We start from the raw sequence: 12,466 nt of genomic DNA, 5'->3' as shown, positions 1-12,466 counted from the left end.
CTCTGAGGTTTGTCAACAACACTAGCTAAATAGCTCTGAGGCTTTCCACAGTAGAACCAAAGACTTTGTTGTTAAAAGTACTTTGTTCAGTATACCATGATCTCAGATGACTATATAACAGTTTTATGAAGTCAAGCATCCACGACCAGTGATGCTTATGAATATTCCTGCTGAAACCTGAATGTGATTTCCTTTCATGGATTTATTTCCATGATAAACTTAGTTGGCTGTACAAGATAAATAGATATTGCGTATACCAGTACCTTTTGCTCATATGCCAATTCGAGATTCTGTTGTATATTAAAGTGAGTTGATGTGAATTGATTCTCATATATCGCAAGACCAGGCAGTTTGGATTAACATTTTGTCACAGACAAATCAGTATAAAGGATGTTCGATGTAATGTTTGTGTATGTCTGTATCTATCGGGTTTGTTCATACTTTGTATAACATGTAAAGGGTTTACAGTAGTCTTGACAGTCCCATTTTGGTTGGTTTTTGTGGTTGTCTTAGTCCTGTAAATGCGAGTTGTGTGTAGTCATCATGTGGAGGTAAAACTACTAAAAAAAAAACCATCTAAATAGCCATTTTAAGGGTTTTAATAAGCTCTAGAGAGTGATGCAGAGTGACATCCAACACAGCACCCCATGGCTACCCAGGTGACACATGACTTGATGGGCTTTTAAGATAGTGTTTAGGGCTAGTTTGCTACTTTGCTTTATAGTAGTATCATGTGGGCACTTGTGGGGACTTTTGGTCGTGACGAACCACCTTGAACCTTTTATTATGCGACCGTTCAAGGCTTACGAAGTCTATGTTTGTAATTTGCATTGTCTATCAAGTGTTTGCTAAAATGTTTATTTGTGAGATCTTGAGTTAAACATTTCCTCTAACTCATCTTCTCTTTGTAGGTCCTTAAAGGACCATAAAAGGTTTCGGAGAGACTGACCCTTTGCGGACTGACACGTAAGGATACCGCATGACTTAGGCAAAACTAGCTAAATCTGTGATAATTTGTCAAAATTGTGATCTTACCTTTGCATATTAATTAATGCTGCAAACGTTACAGTTAAACTTAAAGAGTTAATCTGTTCAAATGAATAATTTCTTATTACATAAATAAAGTTCAGTGATGTAAAATATCAAGTACACGGGGACATGTGCTATTCAGCACTTACATTTTCAGTACTTGAAGTTGTTCCTTAAATTTTGCATTTAGGTTCTGAACCATCTGCTAGAATTTACCTTTGAAATTCAAATCCTATTCCCTTTATCAAAAGAAATCTGTAATAGTTTCACGTGTCACTTATGGTTATCAGCAAATTGCTTCTATTTCAACTTTAAGTTTCTCTTGCCATGAAACATACACCCTGAGTAGATTTGATTACCCTTGTCTAGTTAGACATAATTTTGCTGCAAAATTTTCATTATTTTTTTTTTTCATTCCTCTTTCAGAATGTTGCTTCTGAATAACTTGGTTGATCTTATAAAACTGTCATATAACAACCTTGTGTGTTTTAGTATCACTGCAAGCCTTCTTAAGTCACTTATCTGTCAAGAGATTTTGAAAATATTTCCTTCTTATAGACAGCAGCAGTAATTCAGGGTAACAACAACAGACCAACCACCACCTTCGTGTTAACTCAAATCTGCATTATTCTTCCTAGAGTTTGCAGTTAATTGTGTTTGTTTATATTGGTCACTTCTTTTTCTGGTCATAAAAGGCAAAATGTTGCAAAAGAATTTGGTTGATCTTGCATATAGAATATAGGGCTGAATAATGATTCATGCAGTCAACTCCACATATTTGGGAGTACAGGCTCATTCTTGCGATTCTCTTTTTCATGCAGGTAACTGTTATCTTTATTTTTACTATAAGTGTTTCTCACTATCATAGTTTGAAGAGTAGGGTATTGCCAAGTGGACATTTTGTTTCAATCCATCCCATGTTTTGCGAAAATCATATTCACCCTTAAGCATGTTGCATGTATGTTATCTATTGCATCATAATCAGTGAACAAGCTCTATTTTTCTTGGTATTTTGTTTTATCATAATTCTATTTGAGATAAATGCGAAAGGCTAATCTATCAAATCATTGCAGGTAACCGAGAAGGCTGATTTCCAAAAGGACCTTTGTTTAGACAGCTTAGACAGGGTGGAACTTGTGATGGCTATTGAGCAGGAATTTTCAGTTGAAATTCCTGATCAGAAGGCGGATAAACTCTCTTGTTGTGGTGATGTTGTGAAATATATTTCCGAAGCTCAGTCAGAGAAGAAAGAAAGCACCTGAGAGTTATAATTATCTGAATCGTTTGGGCAAACCTTTTGGAGCTTGCATGGTGTATATCTGGGTTCATCTTCTTTAATTCTCTTGCTACAATCCAGATCTGCAACCACTTGATATAAAATGGAGTGTGGGCATCATGAATTTGCTGACTGTAAGCATGAACATACTTCTCTTGAATGATTTTTCTTTTGATGTTGTCTTTGGATCCTCTGACTATAAACTTTGATGAAACTGCTCAAGTTGTCAAGCCAATTGTGATGGATGCACTTATGTCATTTGTTCTGTAAATAGCATATTAGCTCTAATAAATTCTAATATAGCATGCATATCCATATTTACCTTCCTTGTCAATATATATTCAGAAATTTCAGGTTAATCATTAGTTATCAGTGTAATGGTGGTTAATTTGAGTTAAAATGTTCTTAATAATTTCATCATTTTAAAGTGTTGCTGTAAAAGAGAGATTAATGTCGATTAGAACTTTAATGTTGTACCTTTAATGATTTGCATGGGTTTTAAATTAGAGGGATAAATACTAAAAATGCAATTTTGCCTTTTCAATCAAAATGTTATTATCTGCTCATCACGTGCATGGCACGTGCATAGATATGCATCTTCCCGCCTCGAGAGAGTTTCCTCTTTTATGGTGTCACAATCTTCGCTTTATGATTTAGTTGGTCAGCGAGAAGCCACATTGCTTGTATCAACGTCGTCATGCCGACTACAACCGACGGCTAAGATCAACGTCGAGGCGGTTCATCGACGGTCAGTAGGATCCCACACGACCCATCCTTATCGAGAAACAAACGGCCAGCTGACTGCCACGCGTCCCTCCCGATGCGATATTAGGACTAAGTATCCGACTAAGACGCATCCCTCTCTCTCTCTCTCTCTCTCTGTCTCTCCATCGGGGGTGAAGACTTTGGAGCGGGACGCACCGTCGTTGATCCTTGGAATTCGAGGGTTTCTAGGGTTCCTCCGATCGCGTTCCCCCCTTGCGTATGAGAAAGTTGTCATCTTGGATTTCATCCCATACTCTCTCGCCCCCTTTCTTCCTCCTCGATCGAATCGATTCTGCCCACACGCGGAGGCGGCGATTACTCTGTTCTCCACTGTTGTGGCATCTCGATCGCTTGAGATCTTAGCTTCGCGTGATCCCTGTTCAATCTTGATCTTGATTCCTCTTGTCTGGGTGAAAAAAGGCGAAATTTTGAGTCCTTGTCGACCCTGTTCTTCCTCTAGTGACACTCCTCAGTACAATCTCCAAAAAAAGAGTCTCCTTCTCGTTGAGTTGTCCATCGAAATCGCGAAAAAAGACGACATTTTTGGTGGGTTTTTTGGCGAATTCTGTTTGTCTTTGAGGCTTCGCGATGGCCGATTCGGACAACGAATCGGGCGGGCAGAACCACAGCAATACGGGGGCGGCGGGGGAGCTGTCGTCGCCGCGGGAGCATGACCGGTTCCTGCCCATCGCCAACGTGAGCCGCATCATGAAGAAGGCCCTCCCGGCCAACGCCAAGATCTCCAAGGACGCCAAGGAGACGGTGCAAGAGTGCGTGTCCGAGTTCATCAGCTTCATCACCGGGGAGGCCTCCGACAAGTGCCAGCGCGAGAAGCGCAAGACCATCAACGGCGACGACCTCCTCTGGGCCATGACCACCCTCGGGTTCGAGGAGTACGCCGAGCCCCTCAAGGTCTACCTCCAGAGGTTCCGGGAGATGGAGGGCGAGAAGAGCGGCGGCGCGTCGTCATTGTCACAGCCACAGCAGAAGGACGGCGGCGGTGGCGTTGCCATGAGCATGGGGAACAATGTGAGCGGTTTCGCCAGCGGCGGCGGCGGCGCGGCGATGTATGGCGGCGGAATGACGATGATGATGGGGCAACAGATATACGGCTCACCGCCATCCTCATCCTCGTATCACCACCATCATCAGATGGCCATGGCGGGAAAGAACAGCATGGGGAGCGGCAATGGCGACGGTGGTGGGAGCTCATCTTCTTCCACAGGGATCGGAAGGCAAGGCAGGGTTTAAGCGACGGCTAATTATTGTTCCGAGTTGTTGACATGGCCAGATACATATATTAATACATGTCTCATGTTCTTCTCTGTATCAAATTTGTTAGTCCCATTCTCTTCCTTCTTCCTGTAATGAAACAATTGCATGGATTTGGTGGCGCAGTTCTCTTATCTTGTTGGAGTTCAGAAAAAGATGAGCTTTTGGAAGCTGAATCCTATACCCTCTGCTTTCAAGTTTCTGCTCTTTTTGCAGTGTGATGTTTCTTTGCAACCTCCAAAATTTGACGCAAAAAAAGCTGGTATCATCCAAATCTCATCTCATAAATCTCGAGTTCGAAGCCATTACTTTATGAAGATTTGCGACATCTGTATCAAATAGTTTCAAGAGTACCCATGGAATTTCATGTATTACATGCTTGAAATCCTCCAATCAAATGCAAGGAAGATTCAACTCATTACCAAGAACAGGCTACTGAAAGTTCTTGAGGTTTTGTATAACGGTGATTGGTGGTGTCCTGCCCTGCACATCTTTTTCCATGGGAACGTGGTCGTTGCCTGTCCCTCTCAGCACACACACATCTTGCGGGGGTGGGTTGGGATAAGAATACGAGGCTGAAGCTTCCAGCGAGACGAGGGGAGGGAGAGATCTTTGTAAGTGGCAGTGGCAGTGGCAGTGGCGGTGACAGTGAAGCAGAAGAAGAGGCTGTGATTGGCTGCAACCATATCTCTCACCACGAGTTGAGGTACCAGTGGCTGGGCCATGAAGGGATCTGCTGTGTGCTCATGTGGCACAGTCTTCGATCACTTGTTCACAGTCATTGGACCAACAGTACTACGACCTTAGCTTGCATGAAAAGATGTAATGGCCGTCACTGATAAGCCTTACTCTGAAGCTAGCAGCCCCACAGTGAAGCTTCCCCTCCCCGGTAAAGGAGAAATATATGTCCTCCATGGACCGAGATCAGGACATGCTGGCTTAGTGTACGTTCATGTGGATTGTTATATCCAGATGAATGATTAAGTTAGGTAAAGCACTACTACAATTACATGTGATATTTACCTTTACGAAGTTATATCTGATAATAGAGATAAATAAAATTTATTCTTAGACTTGGTTTTTGGGGTTTTGCAAGATGAATATTACTTATTCGATTGTGGTGGCCGTCTTATCCATACCTAAGATGCAAGGTTGATCTGCCCGATGTTCCTTTCGAGTAAAATGGATGAGTTTTGAGATGAAATTAATTAAAATTTAAGCACTCATAGCTGTTAGTTTCAAATGTTGCATTATTCGAGCTCAACGTAAATATTTTAGGAGTATTAGAAAAAAAATATTATTAATATCTTAGTTAATTCGACATGGTTCGGACTCATACATATAGGATTATTCAAGGTAACTTTCGAGGTAAAAACGTAAAACTCTCAAGGTGTCATTTATAAAAAGATCAAGATCGAAAGAGGTTTCTTCATCCGATTTCTTCGATACTCAAATTAGTAATTAAGTCTTTTAAGTACGCATCTTAAAAAAAATCTCTTTGTTAAGCTTTTTATATCGAATTATAAAAAGCATGAAAAAAATTTACTTGATTCGTCAGAAGATTCTTTCGAGATTTCAACCATGAGTGCAATTGAAGTATTATAAAAACAGACAAATGGATGACAAGTTAGTTATTATCTTATATATCTATTAAGATAGAAAAAAATAATTATAGATCAATAATAAAAATAATTATGGATTTTAAATATTAGTTTTATCTTTTTATTTATAATCTATTACTTATAATGATCTTGTGAATAATAGAAAGAGAATGAGAAGAGACGTCTAGTTTTCCTTGTAAAGATCGATATCGTTATAATTTTTGAATGATGATAAGTATTATAGATTTAAGTTTTTTTTAATAATAATAATATAATTATGATTTATATATTTACAGTGGATGCCATTGAAGATGTGGTCGTGTGTCGTTGTCTCTGTTCATGCGGATTGGTCATATACATCTGTTTTATATCCGATAAAACATATGAGCTGGCACACCATCGTCTGCGTTCTATGATCTATATCAACACGAATCACGAGGTGTTCGCGTGGTCAGTGAATTCCATGGGACGCAAACGTCACCGTAACGCATTCGTCGGGCGCTTCGGCTTTTACCGCTAAACTTGCCGGCCCGGTCGGAGCGTCAACAGCGGACGGCATCTCCATTCGTCCCCGGTGAACCCAAATCGAAACGTGGTTTGGCTATCGGGACTCCGCTCCACCTCACGCTCCCGCGACCCATTGTCGATCGTCCCTTCCCGTTATGATTAGATGGAGCCCACATATTCCACGGTTGAGATGCGCGAAGGCGAGTTGCTTTGCGTACGGCAAAGGATCCCATCCCGACTCGCTCGCTCGCGCTTCTTCTTCTTCTTCTTCTTCTGTTGTCGCTAATTTGGACTCCAACTTTATTCCTCCGGCGAGAGCGAGATGGTACACTTTGATTGTGACGGACAAGAATTTGGCCGAAACATTTGTGACGTTCTTTGGTGTGTGGAGCCAATTACATCATCATGGTGGACGCTCCTCTGGCATCAGTGGCAGACCAATTAATTGTAATAATGGATGGTGGAAGAACCACTCTGAATCCATCATTGGATCGCCCACACAATACTCGTTGACTGCGGTGGACCTGCACATTAGCAAGTGACGTACCCCTCCATTGCTGATCAGGAAACGCATCTAGATTTCCTACCCGCCCACGGACCTCCCACCCATCAGACGAGTCCCACGCGACCCCGCGGCTGGAACGAACAACGAAGCAGGTACGTGAGCGGGTAGAAATGTAAATACGTCAGCGACAGTTCTGATCTCAGCCGTTCGATGAATGCGAACCTCCGCGTCGACGGGGGTGCAGATATCGTCTTCCCTCTTCTTCGTTGCAACTACGCAGTGCAAGGAAGACCCTCCCGTTGGGATCCTCTCCAAGCAGTCAACGGATCTTTTTACGATGCCGCAACTATTCACGGTCGAGATGTGGTTAACAGAGCCTGTCGTACATGTAGAATCGGAGAGGATCCACGCCCCATCAAGCTCTCGTCCGGGGTGCGGATTTTTCGCACTTGCGACCAAAATCTTCCCGAGGATCCTTTTTTTCTTTCCCTTCGCCTGCGTCCTCGGCGCCCCATCCGAAGCGGGCGATTAAAGATCTCGATTCGGTAGAGTCTCCGGTTACCAAAACGACACCGACTTTGATCGCTATCTCAACCACATCGTCTTCGTGTTATCTTCTTATCTCATCTTCCTGCATCTCTGTCTGACAATAAGTTGGCATCCATTTGCTGAGTTCGTGCTCTGCAACCCGAAGAGAAGATTGGTTCTTGATTACTTTTCCTTTTTCTTGTAGTGCAGGATAATGTGGAAGATCGACAGCCTTGCATAGGGTTTATGGGTTCTGTTCTTTGCTGTTTGGGCGTGGATGATTCGGAAGCGGAAGAGCATCACCGGGGGCCTGTTTGCGATCTCAGATGCTTGATTCTGCGCAGCCTGAATGTTGTACGTTTCTTACCCGTATGTTAATATAAATGACTGGCTGTCACCTATCCATCGACATCCAAATGCGTCGTGTGTTGTGCAGTATGATCTTAATCCTCGTCGAGAACGACGCATTCAACCTTCATCTGATCAGGAGTCAACTCCCGCATCTCCTGCTTCACCGGAAGACGATTCTGCAGCGGGTGCACATTGTTCTCCCGATGATCCTACATGCTGCGCGTCCAACAAGGCTTCAGGGCACCTCCATGGCAGGCGAGCCTCATCCGAACTGAACTGTGATGGAATATTCAATCACTCAGCACCGGCACACATTTACGCTATCTCCGAAGACGAAGATGTTTGTGATAAGTAGATGAGATTTCCCTAACTGTTGAGGAAATCTCTCTACTCTGTTGAGGGAAATCCTCTAACCCGTTGAGGAAACTTCTCCTTCTAACCTGTATATAAAGACGGAGGATATGTCAATAACATTCAACTTCTTCTTCTACAACTCATTTATCTCTTTATTTTAACATGGTATCAGAGCAGCTCCTCTTGGCGACAGTAGCATTGCCATGTGTTAGCCAAGCGGCCACAGTAGCACGCTGCCTCAAGCGGAGTCATTGAAGAAGCACCAAGACACGGATTCAGAGCCAGTGCTAACCGGTCTTGCCTTTCTTCGCCGGCCTTGCTCCCTCTCCTATTTGAGCCAGTGCTAACCGGTCTTGCCTTTCTTCGCCGGCCTTGCTCCCTCTCCTATTTGCTGCACCTTCCTCTTCCTTCTTCGCCGGAAGGACAACGTGGTCCTTCAGCCCCACGTTGAGCAGCACCAGAGAAGACATCAGCCGCCTCCTGCACTTCTCCGGCCAGTAGCAGTCGCAACTGCTGCATCTTCCTCTATCGCAGCAGCCGCCTCCTGCACTTCTCCGGCCAGTAGCTGTCGCAACCGCTGCATCTTCCTTCCTCTATCGCAGCAGCTTTCATTGCCGCTTTTCTCTATACACCTAATTGCTACAGATTTCTCTCACTGCAGTTTCCTTGAGTACTGCTACAGATTTTTGCGGTCATTTTCCGGCGAACTGCAGCCTCTACAATCTGCTGCAGCAAGCAGCAATCCACAGCAGCGAACTGCAGTCTTGAGTACCGCTGCAGTTTTTGCAGCCATCTCCCGGCGAACTGCAGTCCCTACAATCTGCAGCAGCAAGCAGCAATCCACAGCAGCTGCCGGCAGCTTTTTGGCACTATTGTAGATTGCTCAATCTGCTACAGCAAGCAATCTATAGCAGCAGCCCCCTCCCTCATTCTCCACCTTGTGTGACCTGAGTATCACACAAGGTTCGCTGCCTTCTTCTAAAAAAAAAAAAAAAAAAAAAAAGAAGGAAAATGTCTTCGTTCACTTCTTCTGATGTTTCAGTTCCTGTAGGGACTCCCACTTCTTGTTCTTCTACAGGGCTTATCTCCATCAATGCCGCCACGCTAATCCCCTTTAAGTTATCAAAGGGTGGCAACTATGCGTCCTGGCGAGCTCAATTCTCTAATCTTTTATTTGGATATGATTTGTTAGGTTACGTTGATGGTTCTTTCAGTTGTCCTCCGGCCATGCTCAACATCCCCGGTGATCCTAATCCAGTACCCAATCCAGCTCACAAACTATGGCTACGACAAGATCGTCTCATTCTCCAAGCCATTCAAGCTTCAGTTGCTGGATCCGTTGCTCCCTTGATATCTTCATGTGTGACAGCTGCCGATGCATGGTCTAAACTGCAAACCACCCTGGCAAATCATTCGCGTACTCGCAAGCTCAGTCTTCTATCCAAGCTTATGGAGACAAAACAAGAGGGAAGTACTATCTCTGATTATTTACAACTTATCAAGGTTATCATCGATGACTTGGCCTTGATAGGTCATTCCCTATGTGATGAAGAGGTTGTCATTCATACCCTCAATGGTCTCGACACCGACTACAAAGAATTGGCTGCTGCAATTCGGGCACGCGACTCGCCAATCTCTTTTGAAGATCTCTATGATAAGTTGACTGACTACGAGATGTCTTTGAAGCGTGCGGACAAACTGCCTGGATCAACTGTCACAGCTCAAGTCAGTCACAAGTCTAAACGGAAGAACGCTCGGTACTCACCGAACATCACCCAAGGTTTGGCTACTACGCCTCTTGATTCTGTGAGTTCCATGCAACACCCCTCCTATCCTCCTAGTCATCCCTTCTCGCAAAGTGGCGACTCCAGCCATCATCCGTCTTGGCGTCCTGCCCTACCGAGCCATCAGAGACGGGTCGTTTGCCAACTGTGTGACAAAGTCGGCCATTCCGCTAAAGTTTGCCGGTCTCGTCTCCGCCTCCCTACTCCGTCACACTGGCCACAGGCAAATCTCCTAACTACTCCGACACCTAGCCAGTCCAATTGGATTGTCGACTCTGGTGTCTCTCATCACATCACCGCTGATCTTCAGAATTTGTCTCTTCACAATCCCTATGGCGGCAATGAAGATATCATCATCGGTGATGGTAAAGGACTTTCTATAACTCATACTGGTTCCACAACGCTTAATTCTGACTCTAATACATTTACTCTCGATGATGTTTTATGCGCCCCTCATATTACACGCAACCTCATTTCTGTTTCTCAATTTTGCAAACATAACAATACTTCCATTGAATTCTTTCCTGATTCATTTCTTGTTAAGGATTTGAGCACGGGGGCATCATTGGTCCAAGGCCCGAATAAAGACAACATTTATGAATGGCCGTCAGCCTCTCGAATGACCCAGCCCACTGTTCATTCTTCTGTTGCGGCTCCAGTTGATGTGTGGCATCGTCGGCTTGGCCATCCCTCACCCTTTATTCAGCAGAAATTATTATCTTGTCACTCTCTTCCTTTTTTTAAGTCCCCTAATTCTATGATGCATTGTGATGCTTGTCTTAGTAATAAGAGTCATCGGCAGCCTTTTGGTTCATCTTCAATTTCCTCCTCTAAACCTTTTGAAATTATATATACTGATGTTTGGGGTCCTGCTCCAATCTTATCTTTTGATAAGTTTCGATTTTATGTTATTTTTGTAGATCACTTCTCCAAGTACACATGGATATATCCTCTTTCTCATAAATCTGATGTTTCTCGCGTTTTTTCCACTTTCCAGAAGTTGGTCGAAAACTATTTTCAGTCTACCATTAAAACAGTCTACTCTGATGGTGGCGGTGAATATCAAGCCCTGGCGTCTCATCTCTCAGCTTATGGCATTCAACACCTCAAGTCTCCTCCACATACTCCTCAACTAGTTGGTTCTGCCGAACGCAAACATCGGCATATAGTAGAAACTGGACTCACACTTTTACATCAGGCTTCCATGCCTTCAACTTTCTGGACAGCAGCCTTTCAAACTGCTGTCTACCTAATTAATCGGATGCCTACACCAGTTCTACAACACCAGTCCCCCTTTGACACACTGTTCCACAAACCCCCTAACCTTCGTAAACTCCGCGTGTTCGGTTGTTTATGTTATCCTTGGTTACGTCCCTATGCCTCTCATAAGTTAACATCCCGATCTTCTCCTTGCGTCTTTATTGGTTACTCACTTGACCATAATGCTTTCCGCTGCTATAATCTCCACACTCACAAAATCTTTGTATCACGTCACGTTATCTTTGTTGAGTCTAACTTTCCTTTCCAAACCCTTCCATATCCTGCCATACGGACCACTTCACTATCTCACTGGAGTATACCTTCGGATCAATCGGACGAGCCTCCCATGTCTTCGTCTACTTCCTCCCCTCCTGATCCGCACTATATCACTCCAGTTCAACACTTGCCCGTTTCCTCTGTTCCTACTCCACTCCACTCTTCTCCAATTGATGGGGCAATATGTTCCGAAACATATTGAGGGAAATCTCATCTACTTTGTTGAGGGAAATCCTCTAACCCGTTGAGGAAACTTCTCCTTCTAACCTGTATATAAAGACGGAGGATATGTCAATAACATTCAACTTCTTCTTCTACAACTCATTTATCTCTTTATTTTAACAGTTTGTCCAATTTGTCTTGAAGGTAGATTAGCATGTGCTTCTCATGTCATTCATCTCTTTGATCTATCATCCTAAGCTCCAATCTCTTGCAGGATTTCCTTTGCTCTGGTGCACTAAGTATGTGTAGGCTGCAGAATCTTTGTACTGAACTCCCGCGGTCTAATATTGTTGCATCGGTTTGCAGAGTACAGAGATGAAAATTCTCGGACTACGCTGCAATGCACTCATCATTTCCACATGAGTTGTATGTATGAGTGGATGGAAAGAAGTGAAACATGCCCAGTCTGTGGCAGGGTGAGTTCCTTTCTTATGTTGGTTTCTTTCTTCCATCAAAACATCAGCTTCCAACTTCTGTTGCCTTACAGATGATGCTTTTTGTTGAGGACACATGAGCTTGCTGTTCAAAGAAGTCGGCTGGCTACTATTCACAGGGAGAACAGGAAGTTACATGGGAAGTACATCACCATCCTCATCATCACAATTGTCTTTGTTATCATCTTTCAGAGAACATAGTTATCTATGTCAGATATGAAGCTTTAGCTATTAGCACTGCTTAACAATAAATCATCAATTCTACATGATACACACACACACACACACAAAGGCAGCAGAGG

General features: G+C 43.5%; 1 protein-coding gene and 1 long non-coding RNA gene across 2 annotated transcripts; both read left to right on the top strand.

Annotated features, from left to right (window-relative positions):
* The first annotated feature begins 3,166 nt into the window (after positions 1-3,166).
* LOC135605852 (nuclear transcription factor Y subunit B-3-like) lies at positions 3,167-4,539 on the top strand. Its single transcript, XM_065096375.1, has one exon. It carries the CDS (start codon positions 3,659-3,661, stop codon positions 4,319-4,321), a length of 663 nt encoding a protein of 220 aa, XP_064952447.1. The 5' UTR covers positions 3,167-3,658; the 3' UTR covers positions 4,322-4,539.
* A 2,333-nt stretch (positions 4,540-6,872) lies between these two features.
* On the top strand, positions 6,873-8,556 carry LOC135605851 (uncharacterized). The gene is made up of 3 exons (XR_010484571.1): positions 6,873-7,608; positions 7,689-7,837; positions 7,920-8,556. It is a non-coding gene; the product is annotated as an uncharacterized LOC135605851 (long non-coding RNA).
* The last annotated feature ends 3,910 nt before the right edge of the window (positions 8,557-12,466 follow it).

This window comes from Musa acuminata, chromosome BXJ2-2 (assembly GCF_036884655.1).
Source record: "Musa acuminata AAA Group cultivar baxijiao chromosome BXJ2-2, Cavendish_Baxijiao_AAA, whole genome shotgun sequence".
NCBI lineage: Eukaryota > Viridiplantae > Streptophyta > Magnoliopsida > Zingiberales > Musaceae > Musa > Musa acuminata.
This window is presented reverse-complemented; position numbering and strand designations above follow the sequence as displayed.

What these genes read in the sequence shown, in the direction of transcription:
- LOC135605852 (XM_065096375.1), top strand. Translation starts at nt 3,659, where the DNA reads ATGGCCGATTCGGACAACGAATCGGGCGGGCAGAACCACAGCAATACG.